At 47.6% G+C, this 15,063-nt stretch overlaps 1 protein-coding gene across 4 annotated transcripts in view; it reads right to left on the bottom strand.

Annotated features, from left to right (window-relative positions):
- EDC4 (enhancer of mRNA decapping 4) overlaps positions 1-15,063 on the bottom strand; it is a 1,195,251-nt gene that overhangs the window by 998,629 nt on the left and 181,559 nt on the right. For all 4 annotated transcript variants that reach the window (XM_033940763.1, XM_033940759.1, XM_033940760.1 and 1 more), the window contains exon 5: positions 9,396-9,582. In XM_033940763.1, coding sequence (XP_033796654.1) covers positions 9,396-9,582 — 187 coding nt within the window. The remainder of the gene's footprint in view (positions 1-9,395; positions 9,583-15,063) is intronic.

The raw sequence follows: 15,063 nt of genomic DNA, 5'->3' as shown, positions 1-15,063 counted from the left end.
GGACGTACCATGGCCCAGCATAATGGCATGATAACCTTTTCAGATCTGTTTTTGATCCTCTTCTTAATCATTCCTAGCATTTTGTTTGCCCTTTTCGCCACCACCGCACCAGTTTTATTGACTTGTCTACAAGTCCTCCCAAGTCTCTTTCCTGGGGGCTTCTCTCCATCCTGTATTCATGCATACGATTTTTGTTACTGACATGCATCACCTTGCATTTATCCATGTTGAACCTCATTTGCCATTTGCGTAAGTAGTTTCTTGCTGTCCCTGTCCATGTAATCTGCAGCTGAGGAGGATGCCTTTGCAGAGACCACTGAGACAGAAGAGCACCATGGAGAGGTCACATGTAAGCCCTGGTCCATGAGCTTCTGTTCATGTAGCCCAGGAAGAAAAATGTAGCCCTGAGCTGTGTTGAAATGAATGCTTAAACACACTAAATTCTGGGTCAATTCCAGATAGCTCTTCTCAAAGCTGACTATCCAGCACAATTGCTTGAGCAAAGCTAACCCCTGTGGCACTGCTAGCTAGCACTCTCATCTGGATGGTGCTATGATCACCTAATCATCCTTTAGTTAGGGGTGTACTGGGATCCCCATCTTTCAGGGATGAGCTGCAACCACTACCATAACTTTGGTGAAAGTGAAGGGGGACTGTCGTCAACCCGAACGGAAGATCCGCAAACTGGAAATGCCCCTGAAGTATATGAAACTTCAAATACTTACTGTGGCCTGGAAAGAATGGAATATGCTTCTATCAAATCCAGAGAGACTATAAACTCCCCTGGAGCCATTGCCACAATGAGCGAGTAGGCCACTTCCACATGGAAACGTGGGAACCTTAGAAACACATTTACAGCTTTGAGATCCAAGACCAGCGTCCAGTCTCCTGAGCCTCTCTTGGGCACAATGAAGTATCTAGAATATCAGCCTGAGCCCAATTTGTTGTCGGGGATAGGTTCCATGGCCCAAATAGGCCTCTTTGTCTGGCTGTCCGGCAGGAAAATTGAGGAACAAATCCATAGTAGGATGATAAAACTTGATCTTGTGACCTATTTGGATGATGTCCAGCACCCACCATTCTGAGAAAATTTCTCCTACTCCTTCCGAAATGCCAACAGTCTTCCACCAAAATGTGGGGGTGCAACTGCCAACCAGGCATCATTGGGACTTTTTGGAGGGTGGGTTGAAGAAAGCCCCAGAGGACCGCTGGCATCAGGGGTTGCTGAAATGCTGATTGTAGCCTTGGAAGGATATCTGCATACAGGAACCCAGGTTGTACTGTTGAGAATGGCAAAATGACAAAAATTACTTCAACTTCTGCCTACGGGTCGGTGCAGTTTATTTTCTGGCATAGACTCAGGGTGACTATCTGCTATAATTGTCATAAGATCATCAAGGCCCTTACCAAAAAGTATCTGCTCTTTAAAAAGCAGTCATTTAAGAATGCCATGGATGCTAAATTACCCACTCACTGCTGTAGCCAAAACATTCCACAGCAAATACTGCATATGCCGACTCATTGCGCCTGACCCCGATAAGGTCATATAAAGCATTTGCGACTATCCACTCCTTCCAGGACAAGTTGAGGGCAGGCGTCCTCCTCTGCAGAGGGCTCCCGTCATAATCTGGTGCGGCAGGCCCGAGTAGCAAAACTTCAAGCTGATATTTTATTTTTAGAATCACGTCAACCTTACGATCTTACACATCTTTTAGCATAACTCCTCCCTCACTTAGAGAGCTGCACGTTAGGTGAGCTGAGCACCGCAGAATCCACCTTTGGCTGGTTCAATAGCTGCTAGAACTCAAGTGTCATGTGATAGTGTGGACATGGCCTTAGCCACCATCAAGGACCCCTCCTGAGTCTCCCACTGGTCCATAACCAGGGCAGTAATGTCCAGATGCACTAGAAAAAGGAGGTCTGCGCATTAGAGTCACTCGTGATCATGCACTGGGAAATGGAGGATTGAGCCTCCAATGCTTTAATAGCATCACCTATAAAGTGGTGGACAGAGACTAACTTGAAGAGGTGGCAGATCTAAGGGTCATTCCTCTGGCCAAAAGACAGGGAGGCTTCTTGATTGCTGGATCCAATCAGGGAATAGGTGTCAACCAGAAAAAAAAAAAAAAATCAGAGCCCTGAGATAAAAATGGTCTGGAGTCTGACTTTCAATCAGGCCAGTCTGGCTCTGAAAGGTCACCGGAGATAGTGCCTGGCTTGCTTAACTGAGAAGCAGACACCGAGGGGGAGAAAACATCCCCTGCCACACACAAGCTGCACTACTTGTCCTAGTCTCATCAGGAAGGCTCTCCACATAATTTATAAATTCTGAGGAGAAGCCTTGAGCAGGGGAAGTAAATGAAGCCTGCAGCACCTCTGGCTGGGCTCGCGTGGGTTCCATAGACTCTACATGCCTCCCTTTATGTCTTCGCAAAATTGGAACTCTGGACGGGACTTACTACTCATTCCATGGACCCACAACGGTTCACCACTCTAGAGTACATGGATGAGGCTAAGCTTGAAGATCCTGCCTCTCCCTTGCTCGCGCTGCAGCATGAAGACACAGATACTCTTCTGCTGAGCATCTAGTTCAAATTTTACAAGAAAGCACAGTTACTTACCGTAACAGGTGTTATCCAGGGACAGCAGGCAGATATTCTTGACTGATGGGTGACGGCACCGACGGAGCCCCGGTACGGACACTTTTAGAGTGATTGCACTCTAAGAACTTGGAAAGTTCTAGATGCCGCACCGCGCATGCGCGAGTGCCTTCCCGCCCGACACAGGCGCGCGGTCCCCAGTTATGATAAGCCAGCTAAGAAGCCAACCCGGGGAGGTGGGAGGGATGCAAGAATATCTGCCTGCTGTCCCTGGATAACACCTGTTACGGTAAGTAACTGTGCTTTATCCCAGGACAAGCAGGCAGCATATTCTTGACTGATGGGTGACCTCCAAGCTAACAAAAAGAGGGATGGAGGGAAGGTTGGCCATTAGGAAAACAAATTTTGCAAAACAGATTGGCCGAAGTGTCCATCTCGTCTGGAGAATGCATCCAGACAATAATGAGATGCAAAAGTATGAACTGAGGACCAAGTGGCAGCTTTGCAGATTTCCTCAATAGGAGTGGACCGGAGGAAAGCTACAGATGCTGCCATAGCTCGGACTCTATGGGCCGTGACAGAACCTTCCAGTGTCAGTCCGGTCTGAGCATAACAGAATGAAATGCACGCTGCCAGCCAATTAGACAACGTACGTTTAGAAACAGGACGTCCCAATTTATTCGGATCAAAGGACAAAAAGAGTTGGGGAGATGATCTGTGGGGCTTAGTACAGTCTAAATAGTAAGCCAGAGCCCGTTTACAGTCCAAAGTATGCAGAGCCTGTTCTCCAGAATGTGAGTGAGGTTTCGGAAAGAAGACAGGCAGAACAATGGATTGGTTGAGATGAAATTCAGAGACAACCTTAGGGAGAAACTTTGGATGTGTGCGCAGAACCACCTTGTCATGATGAAAGACAGTAAAAGGTGGATCTGCAACTAGTGCATGTAGCTCACTGACCCTCCTGGAAGAGGTAAGAGCAATAAGGAAAAGTACCTTCCAAGTGAGAAACTTGAAAGAAGCAGTAGCCAAAGGTTCAAATGGAGGCTTCATTAAGGCGGAAAGAACTACATTAAGATCCCAGATAACAGGAGGGGCTTTAAGAGGTGGTTTCACATTAAAAAGACCCCGCATGAACCTGGACACCAAGGGATGAGCTGAGAGGAGCTTTCCATGGACTGGCTCATGAAACGCCGCAATAGCATTTAAGTGGACTCTGACTGAAGAAGACTTGAGGCCAGAGTCAGACAAAGAAAGGAGATAATCCAACAAGGTCTCCACTGCAAGGGAAGTGGGATCATGATGATGGAGGAGACACCAGGAAGAAAAACGTGTCCACTTCTGATGGTAACATTGCAGAGTGGCAGGTTTCCTGGAGGCATCCAGAATTGAACGAACAGGCTGAGACAAAAGTGTATCATGAGAAGTCAGCCCGAGAGATACCAAGCTGTCAGGTGCAGAGACTGGAGGTTGGGATGTAGAAGGGTCTCCTGCTGCTGTGTAAGCAGAGAAGGAAACAGTGGAAGAAGAAAAGGTTCCCTGGAACTGAGTTGAAGTAGAAGGGAGAACCAATGTTGCCTGGGCCACCTCGGAGCAATCAGAATCATGGTGGCTCGTTCCCTCTTGAGCTTGAACAAGGTTCTCAACATGAGAGGCAGAGGAGGGAAAGCATACAGAAACAGATTGGACCAGTCGAGGAGAAATGCATCCGCTGCCAGACGGTGAGGAGAGTAGAGTCTGGAGCAGAATAGGGGCAGCTGGTGATTGTGAGGAGCTGCAAAGAGGTCTATCTGAGGAGTGCCTCACTGAGTGAAGATGGACTGCAGAGTGAGAGGATCGAGTGTCCACTCGTGAGGCTGGAGAACTCTGCTGAGCTTGTCCGCCAAGGAATTCTGTGCTCCCTGAATGTAGATAGCTTTCAGGAATAGATGGTGATTTATGGCCCAAGTCCAGATCTTCTGGGCTTCCTGGCACAAGAGGCGAGAGCCCGTCCCACCCTGCTTGTTGATGTAGTACATCGCAACTTGATTGTCTGTGCACAGCAGGAGAACTTGAGGAAATAGAAGATGTTGGAAGGCCTTGAGGGCATAAAACATCGCTCTGAGTTCCAGGAAATTGATGTGATGCTTCTTTTCCTGGGCTGTCCAAAGACCTTGAGTTTGGAACTCGTTCAAGTGAGCTCCCCACGCATAAGGGGAAGCGTCGGTGGTGATGACAAGTTGATGAGGAGGTAGATGGAACAGAAGACCTCTGGATAGATTTGAGGATGTCAACCACCATTGTAGAGACTGACGAAGAGATGATGTCACAGATATGTGACGTGAGCAAGGATCCATCGATTGGGACCACTGAGTAGCCAGGGTCCATTGAGGAGTGCGCAGATGCAGACGGGCAAATGGTGTGACATGAACTGTGGAGGCCATGTGACCCAAGAGTATCATCATTTGCTTTGCAGAGATGGAACGTTGTGGAAGCACCTGCTGACATAGAGATTGAAGCGTTTGAAGACGGTTGGATGGCAGAAACGCTCTCATGAGGATTGTGTCTAAGACTGCTCCAATGAATTGAAGTCTCTGCGTGGGGATAAGATGAGATTTGGGTAGATTGATCTCGAATCCCAGCAAACGCAGAAATAAGATGGTCTGGTTGGTGGCCTGAAGAACTGTCTGAGATGAATTTGCCTTTATCAACCAATCGTCCAGGTAAGGAAACACCTGAAGGTGGTGGGAACGTAGAAAAGCCGCTACCACAATCAGACATTTGGTGAACACTCTTGGAGAGGAGGCTAGGCCGAAAGGTAGTACCTTGTACTGGTAATGACAATGATTGATCATGAAACGTAGGTACTGTCTGGAGGCCAGATTGATCGGTATGTGAGTGTATGCTTCTTTGAGATCGAGGGAACATAGCCAGTCGTCTTGATTGAGAAGAGGGTAAAGAGTTGCTAAGGAGAGCATCCTGAACTTCTCTTTGACTAAGCATTTGTTGAGATCGCGAAGATCTAGGATAGGTCTGAGATCTCCTGTTTTTTTGGGAACTAGGAAATAACGGGAGTAGAATCCCTGCCCCTTTTGCTCCGGAGGAACTTCCTCTATGGCGTTCAGAAGGAGAGGGATTGAACCTCCTGAAGGAGGAGGGAAGATTTGGGGAGTATGCAAAGCAGACTCTTTTGGTAGACTTGTGCCCGGGAGGGTTTGAAAGTTGAGAGAGTAGCCGTGGTGGATGATGTTGAGGACCCATTGGTCCGAAGTGATTACTTCCCACCGGCTGAGGAAAAGAGATAGACGCCCTCCTATAGGTTGGATGCTGGCTATGCCCTGGAGAATGAAGTCAAAAGGGCTGAGTCGGTTTTTGTTGTGGAGGCTGCTTGACAGGTTGCTGCTGTTGCTGTCTAGGAGTTTGCCTCTGTTGTTGGCGCTGCCTCCTAGGTTGTTGAGGAGCAGACTGTAAGGGACGAGCCACATAACGGCGTTTGTAAGTGGATTGTTGTCTGAAAGGACATGCTGGCGGAGCCTTCTTCTTGGTTTTAAGAAGGGTATCCCAGCGTGTTTCATGAGCAGAGAGCTTTTGGGTCGTTGAGTCCATGGAATCTCCAAACAGCTCATCCCCTAAGCAAGGTGCATTTGCTAACCGGTCTTGATGGTTAACATCCAGTTCGGACACCCTTAACCAGGCTAAGCGGCGCATGGCCACAGACACGGCCGTTGCTCTAGAGGTAAGTTCAAAGGTGTCATATATAGATCTTACCATAAATTTTCTGAGCTGAAAAAGAGAAGAAGAGCATTGGTGAAAAGCCGACCGTTTCCTCTCAGGAAGGTACTGCTCAAAAGAAGCCATGGTGGTAAGGAGATGCTTTAAATAAAAAGAAAAATGAAAAGCATAGTTGCCAGATCGATTGGCTAACATCGCATTCTGATAGAGACGCTTACCAAATTTGTCCATGGCTTTGCCTTCTCTACCAGGAGGGACAGAAGCATACACACTAGCCCCTGAGGACTTTTTCAATGTGGATTCCACGAGGAGAGACTCATGTGGAAGCTGGGGTTTATCGAAACCTGGAATGGGGATAACTTTATATAGGGAATCCAATTTACGGGGAGCTCCAGAGACAGTGAGAGGAGTCTCTAAATTTTTGTAAAATGTCTCCCTCAAGATGTCATGAAGAGGGAGTTTCAGAAATTCCTTTGGAGGCTGGTCAAAATCAAGAGCATCCAAAAAAGCCTTAGACTTTTTAGACTCAGCCTCCAAAGGAATAGAGAGAGATTCACACATATCTTTTAAAAATGCTGAAAAAGACGTGGAATCATGTTTGGAGGATGGATCAGGAATATCAGGCTCATCCTCCCCCGAAGGACACTCACCTTCTGAAAGAAAAGGCTCTTCAGAATCACCCCACAGATCAGGGTCTCGAATATGGGAAGTACGATCCCGAGACTCATGGGTGGATGGTTCCAGGTGTCGGGACTTGCGTACCGACTTACCCGACCTCATCGAAGCGGTACCGGGAGATGTTACCGGTTGCATCGGAGCCGAAGTCTGTACCGACTGGTGTTGAGTTGTCGGCTCCGGTGCAAGAATTGGCATCGACACCGATGAGGTCGAGTGTAACGGTACCGAAAGAGAGGAAGTAGACAGAATAGGTCGTTCCACTCTCGGAACCGACGGCTCAGACGAGACCGGCACCGGAAGGTTCGGTGTCAGGATAGCTGGAAGGAGTTGTTGGAGCTGCTCCTTCAGCTGTACCTGTAAGATGGCCGCAATGCAATCATCAAGGGAGGGCACCGGTACCGCCTTTTTCTTCTGCGGTACCTGCGGTGCCGCTCTACACCCCGGAGATGAGGAGCCCGATGTCGAGGGACTCACCTCTATAGGGGCGGAGCGCTTCCGCTGGCGCCTCACAGTCGGCAGGATTGGGCTCGCTGCACTCGAGACCGGAGGACGCTCCAGCGGGGAAGGCTTCTTAGCCGGCTTACCTGAGTGCTGGGATGCCGATGCGGTGTCACGCGGCGTCGAAGATGAAGGTGCCGATTGAGTAGGTGCCGAGGCCGGTGTCGATGGAACGGGGTCGGACATCTCGGCACCGAACAGTAATCGCTGTTGTATCTGGCGATTTTTTAGAGTTCGTTTTTTTAAGGTGGCACAGCGGGTGCAGGTGGAAGCCTGATGCTCAGGACCCAAACACTGTAGGCATCAGTTGTGTGGGTCCGTGAGAGATATAGGCCGAGCACACCGCTGGCACTTTTTAAACCCTGGCTGAGGGGGCATGAACGTGAAAACGGCTTCAGCCAAATTGAAGGCCGAGGCCTCGATGGTGGCAGAAGGCCCTGCCGGGGAAAAACCAAAACTGAAGAAAAAAATGAAAGTTTTTTTTTTTTTTTTACAAAAATGAAACAAAGAAAAAAGGCAAATTAAGCCAAAAAGGTTTACGCGAGCGGGAAGGCAAGTAGAAAAAAATTTCAACAGCCGTTGAAAAACGCGTCTTCTTAGCTCCGCGGAAACTAAGAAACTGGGGACCGCGCGCCTGTGTCGGGCGGGAAGGCACTCGCGCATGCGCGGTGCGGCATCTAGAACTTTCCAAGTTCTTAGAGTGCAATCACTCTAAAAGTGTCCGTACCGGGGCTCCGTCGGTGCCGTTACCCATCAGTCAAGAATATGCTGCCTGCTTGTCCTGGGATAAATGGTGACATCAACCCTGAGGAGTCCATCCTTATCAATTTACATCAAAATCATGGGGTTTTGAGGCATATAGAGGCTTCTGAAGAAAAGATCTATTGAATTCCAAGATGGCCACCAGTAAAATCATGCCAAAAACGGCCCATGGAGACTTTTGGAAAACACAGAAACAGGGATTTTGAAGGTAGGAGACCATCAAAATTGAGATTTTTTTTTGACCCAACCTGATTTTCCCGCAGGAAGTAATGGGACTGTACTCAAAGTTTTGTTGAGGTGCCTGCCTGTCAGCTTTTCTGTGCAGCTGGAAGAATGGAAAGGATTTTCTGCCTCACATACTTCCAAAATTGATTTCCAAACAAAGAAATATTCGGGTTTCCAGTCATATTGCCCCCAACCGAAACCTCCATACCCACGGAATCTCGAAGCACGACCAGGAAAGAGGGGGGGGGGTCAAATACGCAGCCAATGCCAATACCCCAAGGGTTCTTACACAGGGCACCCACAGTCTGCGCTCAAGCCACTGAGAAACTCAGAAGGCGAGCTGGCTCCCAGGGGAAAGGATCCTGAGCCCTGAAGTCTCCGACAGCAGGCTGACTCCCCAGGTCCACCTGAAGGCTTGCCCTGCAGAGCTACAGTCTGGATCAGTAGAACCGGCATCCGTTTCCAGGTAAAGAATCTCCAAGTATGGTGTCTCAGGGCAGCAAAGCCTCAGAAAAATGAACTTCTAACAGAAAATTAAGCAGAGCAGAGACACAGTTCACTTGCAGAAGAAAAACTGAAAGGGGACACTGGGCTCCACCTCCATGTGAGAGGTGCTCAAAACTGTAAGTATTCACACTTCTGGAAGTCTAGTTCACGGGAATGGAATGATCACCATACGTATAGACTCCTGAGTGGATGTAACAGAAAATAAATTGCATTTAAAACTGGCATGATAAATTTTACTTAACTAATTTTAGTCTAACAATTAATCATTGTCACATTTGTATAGATCACAGAAAATCATTCTCTCCTGTTTTCAAAGTTCATGCACTTCTCCCCTCATTAGTCTCCCATTCTAGTTAACTGAAAACTATACTGTATATATTCCATATAAAATATTTTAATATGACTGGATAAGGATACTGAATTTTCTCATTTTCCATGGTCAGCTGCCAGACAAAAAGGTTACCAGCCTCGTCTAGGCAAGACAATTGGTTGGAGTTCAGGTGAGCAAAAGCCAGGTCAGCAACTCCACCAACAATGCCCTTTAGCAAGATTCTTTCTGCAGTGGAAACACTCAGGACCCGCACCATAGCAGAACCATTTGCACCTGTAAACATTAACAAAAAAAGTAAAATTATATATGTAATTCTCCTCACCAATATGGACTATTAGAGGATATCAAAATTGTAAATTTAGAAGGATGGAAAACAGCATTCCTTGGATCACTTTCCTGTTAAAGGAGGTCTCTGATGAGGCCCAGTTATGCAATGAACTCCCAAGCTGCTAATATACATAGTAGCATAGTAACATAGTAGATGATAGCAGATAAAGACCCGAATGGTTCATCCAGTCTGCCCAACCTGATTTAATTTAAATTTAAAAAAAAAAAATTTTTCTTAGCTATTTCTGGGCAAGAATCCAAAGCTCTACCCGGTACTGTGCTTGGGTTCCTACTGTCAAAATCTCCGTTAAAGCCTACTCCAGCCCATCTACACCCTCCCAGCCATTGAAGCCCTCCCCAGCCCATCCTCCACCAAACGGCCATATACAGACAGACCGTGCAAGATTGCCCAGTACTAGCCTTAGTTCAATTTTTAATATTATTTTCTGATTCTAGATCCTCTGTGTTCATCCCACACTTCTTTGAACTTAGTCACAGTTTTACTCTCCACCACCTCTCTTGGGAGAAGAAGCAACTGTAACATCTATAAAGGACATGCACACGGCTCCTACTGCTTTGAAGGCTTCTAGAATAAAGCACCTGAACCCATATGGAAATACAGTGGTACCTTGGATTACGAGCATAATCCATTCCAGGAGCATGCTCATAATCCAAAATGCTCGTTTATCAAAGCGAGTTTCCCCCATAGGAAATAATGGAAACTCGCTTTGATATGTTCCCACCTCCCCTCCCCCCCCCCCCGAGGCCAGCAGCGCTGCTCCCCCACCCACGAGAACCGGCATTGCTCCCCACGAAGGCCCCCCCCCCACGAACCGGCACCCTCCCCCCGTGATCCGGCACCCCCCGCCGCCATTGGGCACCCTCCCGTCGCCATTGGGCACCCCCCCCAACGCGACCTGAGGTCCCCCCAACCCACCCGAACCCTCTTCTTACTTTAGTGTAGCCTTCGCACCGGCACCGGCACCAGCATGTCCTGTGCGTTGGTGCCGGTGCCTGAAGATCTGCCTCCTGTGCTGGGCCTTGAGCATGTGTGCATGCTCAAGGCCTGAGAGTTCACGTTCTCTCGACTGTGCTACTGTCCTGAAACTGACCTGGGTTAGGACCAGTCTTATTGTCCTCAGTCTCATCTTAAAGAAGAATTTTTTTGACCAGAGTTAATGTGTGTTGAAGGACAAGTTTGAATCTAGTGTAATTCCCAGTACTTTGGAGGAATTTTCTATCTTTAGTCTCTTGCCTGTGGACAGTTCTAGTTCTGTGCTAGGTAGAGAGTTATAGACTTCGAACCATAATATTCTTCTCTTTGATTTGTTTAGTTTGAGGAAGTTTCTCATCATGTATAGTATTTTTGAAGCAATTTAGGGTACTATCAAATAATTCTTCAGTGTTCTCCATAGCGACTTTTAGCCAGGTGCCCCTCCCGGCTAATTTAAGTGAGTGCCCGGCTGTGAATTTCAGACAGACAGTCTGGAACAGCACTTGTTAAATAGTGAAACCACAATTACCTTTCAAAATCTAGTCTATGGGACTACAGCGGTTCTATTACAGGAGCTCATGAAACTCTCTGATTTTTTGGGCTACTTTTTGGCTGGTTCCGGACCTCCTATTGCTGAGGGGTTTTTTTTCATTGGTTCAGCTGCAGCACAACGGGCCAATCACAAACGACCTTAGAACTCTGAGGTCGTTTGAGATTGGTCCATTGTGCCCTAAGTAAGCCAACGAAAATTCCAGCGCCGCAGCAGGACCTTCAACTTTGAGAAAGAGCCGTGCCACCGTAGGTAAGGGAAGAGCATCAATACTAGCGAGCCCGCCATGGCCAAGGAGGAGAGCAAAACCTTTGGACAAACCATTGCCAACTGGAAGCAGCTCATTTACAACCTGCAGAGTGGAGAGATCCTGGGGTAGACAGCCAGCAGCTAGGGTAGGAACATGGAGAGTGAGGGAGGAGGTTTGAAGGTGAACCGGTGGGGTTTTTTTTACCAGTAGCTTTCATAAGTGTGAGAGGCGTGTGTACTTTGTGTGTGCAGTGTTCTCCCCAGGGCCTTACAGCCGGGCGCTGCGCCCGGCTGATTTAGATGACCGCCCAGCTAATCCTGCTGCTGCTGCCGCCGATGCTCCTTCCCGGGCTGACTCACCGCCGAAAATTTTGTTTGACGCCTGCCTTTTTTTTTTTTTTTTGCCAGCATGCTTTTACTTGCTTCGGGCCTTCCTGTTGCCGGGTCCTGCCTAATTTCTGTTTCTGTGAAGGCAGGACCCGGCAGCGAGGAAGGCCCGAAGCAAGTAAAAGCAGTAAATTGTAAGCTTCCCTCCAGGGCTCTGTGTGCATGCCGGCTTCCCTTCTCTTCCCTCCCCCCCACGGGACGCAACTTCCGGTTTCGGAGAGAAGGGAAGCCAGCACGCACGCAGAGCCCCGGAGGGAAGCTTACAACTTACTGCTTTTACTTGCTTCGGGCCTTCCTCGCTGTTGGGTTCTGCCTTCACGGAAACAGAAAGTAGGCAGGACCCGGCAAAGAGGAAGGCCCGAAGCAAGTAAAAGCAGCAAGTTGTAAGCTTCCCTCCATCGCTGATCTATGAAAGATAGGTCAGCGATAGAGGGAAGCTTACAACTTGCCTAGCGACTACCAGGTTTGTGAGCTGGGAAGGATGGGAAGAGAAATGCTGTTGCTGCACCGAATAGGGGAGGGGAGGGGGAAGAAAAATATTCTGCTGCTGCACCCATTTTGGGGGGGGGAAGGGAAGAGAAATGTTGCTGCTGACCCAATTTTTTTTTGGAGGGGGAGGGCGAAGAGAAAAGCTGGTGCACCCAATTTGGGGGGGGGGAAGAAAAGTGCTGCAGCAGCACCCAATTGGGGAGGGGGAGGGAGATGAGAAATGCTGCTGCAGCAGCACCTAATTGGGGAGAAGGAAGATTAGGGAAGGGAGAGGAGAGGCAAGAGATGCCAAGACCATGGGAGGGAGGGAAAGGAAAGGAGCTACCAGACCATGGGGGGAGAGGGAGATGCTAGGGCATGGGGAAGAGAAGGGAAGGAGATAGAGATGCCAGACCATGGGGTGGAGTGGGAAGAAAGGAAGGAAAGGAGAAGAGAGAGATGCCAGAGCATAGGGGAGGGGTGAAACTGAAATGAATCATGTACAAAGGAGAGAAAGGGCACAGGATATACAGTTTATTGAAGGGACATAGAAAGAGGGAAGATGCCATATAGAACAGAAAAAGGGCGGACACTGGATGGAAAGGGCAGAGAGGGTGGACAGAGAATGCAAGGGGCAGAGAGAGGGTGGACAGTAGATGGAAAGGATAGAGAGAGAGAGAGAGGGCAGAGGCTGGGTGGAAGGGGCAAAGAGAGGACAGATGTTGCATGGAAGGGAGCGAGGATAAACGCTGAAGAGAAGATAATTAAAGCAGAAACGACAAAAGGTAGAAAAAAATTTTTTTTGTTGCTTTACGTAGAATCAAGTAGTATTGTAACTGTATTAATTAAAGTTTATAAATAGGAAATTGAAATAAGGCAGTTTTTTTGGGACTAAACCCCTTTTCTCAGGTCAGGACAGGATACCATAACAGCAGGGGTGCCCAAATGGTCGATCGCGATCAACCAGTAGATCACAAAGGCAATGTGAGTCGATTGCTTTGCCTTTGCAATCTTTTTCTTCCTGCTTCCCCGAGCCAGGCCAGGCACCAGACTCACAAGACTTCACCTCTGACGTCAATTATGACGTCAATGAGGTAGTTCTGGGCCAGCCAATCGCTGCCTGGCTGGCCTGGAACTTCCTCTCCGATGTTAGAATTGACGTCAGAGGTAAAGTCTTGTGAGTCCAGCGCTTGTACATGCCTGGCCTAGCTCAGGGAAGCAGCAGGGAGAAATCGGCGTGGTGGCTTACGGGGTAGGGAAAGAATGGGGAAAGTGGATAAATCGGCGTGATGGCTTGGGAGGGACAGGGGGAGAGAGAAAGAAAGGCAGAAATAAAGAGGGGGCAGAGGGAGAGAGAAACAGGCAGTCAGGGGGGAGAGAGAAAGAAAGAGAGACAGAAAGAAAAGGGAAGTGGCAGAAAGAAATAAATATTGGATTTACAGTCAGAAGAAGGAAGTGCAACCAGAGACTCATGAAATCACCAGACAAAACGGTAGGAAAAATGATTTTATTTTCAATTTAGTGATCAAAATGTGTCCATTTTGAGAATTTATATCTGCTGTCTATATTTTGCACTATGGCCCACTTATACTAAACTGCAATAGCGTTTTTTAGCGCAGGGAGCCTATGAGCATCGAGAGCAGTGCAGGGCATTCAACACATCTCCCTGCGCTAAAAACCGCTATTGTGGTTTAGTAAAAAGGGAGGGGGTATATTTGTTTCTTTTTCTACAGTTGTTCCTGAGGTGACATTGCATAAAGTCATCTGCCTTGACCTCTTTGAAAACTCACGGAATATAAATGATAATTAACATTTTCTCTGCGTACAGTGTGCTTTGTGTTTTTTAAAATTTTATTGTTGGTAGATCATTTTGACTTGGTTATTTTAAAAGTAGCTCGCAAGCCCAAAAAGTGTGGGTACTCCTGCTGTAGAGCCATTCTTGTATGACTGGATGAGCTATATTTATCTTTTTTTTTTAGTTGTTTAAATACATGCAGAAATAAATGGCTAAATTGAACCTAATGACTTCATTAACACCTTTCCCTTTTTTAAACCTCTATACCAGGGGTCTCAAAGTCCCTCCTTGAGGGCTGCAATCCAGTTGGGTTTTCAGGATTTCCCCAATGAATATGCATGAGATCTATGTGCATGCACTGCTTTCAATGCATATTCATTGGGGAAATCCTGAAAACCCAACTGGATTGCGGCCCTCAAGGAGAGACTTTGAGATCCCTGCTCTATACCATTTGAAAGAGGGCAAATATCTAATTATTCCCTTCTAGCATTGGATGCTTCTTAAATTAAGTAAAAATATTCTGGCACAAGTGTCAAACCTTAAAAAAGGAAGTCATATTGAGCATTGGAAAATAATAATAATTAACTAACAAAAATAGTACACATTTAGGGCTTCTTTTACTAAGTTGCGAAAATAGTTTTAGCGTGTGCTTAGAGCACACAGAATTACCACACGTGTTAAGACGCTAATGCCAGCATTGAGCTGGCGTTAGTTTTCCCGTGTAGCGCAGGAGTTTGCGCGTGCTAAAAATGTTAGCGCACCTTAGTAAAAGAGGGGGTTAATTTTCCCCACCACCAAATTTTCCCATCGCGCCCCACCCAGCTACTTTTTCATGCCACCCGGCTGGAAAAAATGTCTGGGGAGAACACTGGTGTGTGTGTGCGCGTGCGCTGCCGCCAACTGTACAGTCTGTATTCCCTTCCCTGAGCAGTGACAGCCTTCGTGTAATGAGAGAATGTGCTGGCGATTCAGATCCCACTGTTA

The sequence above is a fragment of the Geotrypetes seraphini genome, chromosome 4 (genome assembly GCF_902459505.1).
Source record: "Geotrypetes seraphini chromosome 4, aGeoSer1.1, whole genome shotgun sequence".
In the NCBI taxonomy this organism is placed as follows: Eukaryota; Metazoa; Chordata; class Amphibia; order Gymnophiona; family Dermophiidae; genus Geotrypetes; species Geotrypetes seraphini.
Note: the sequence above shows the minus strand (reverse complement) of the source record. Positions and strands in the feature narration are given on the sequence as shown.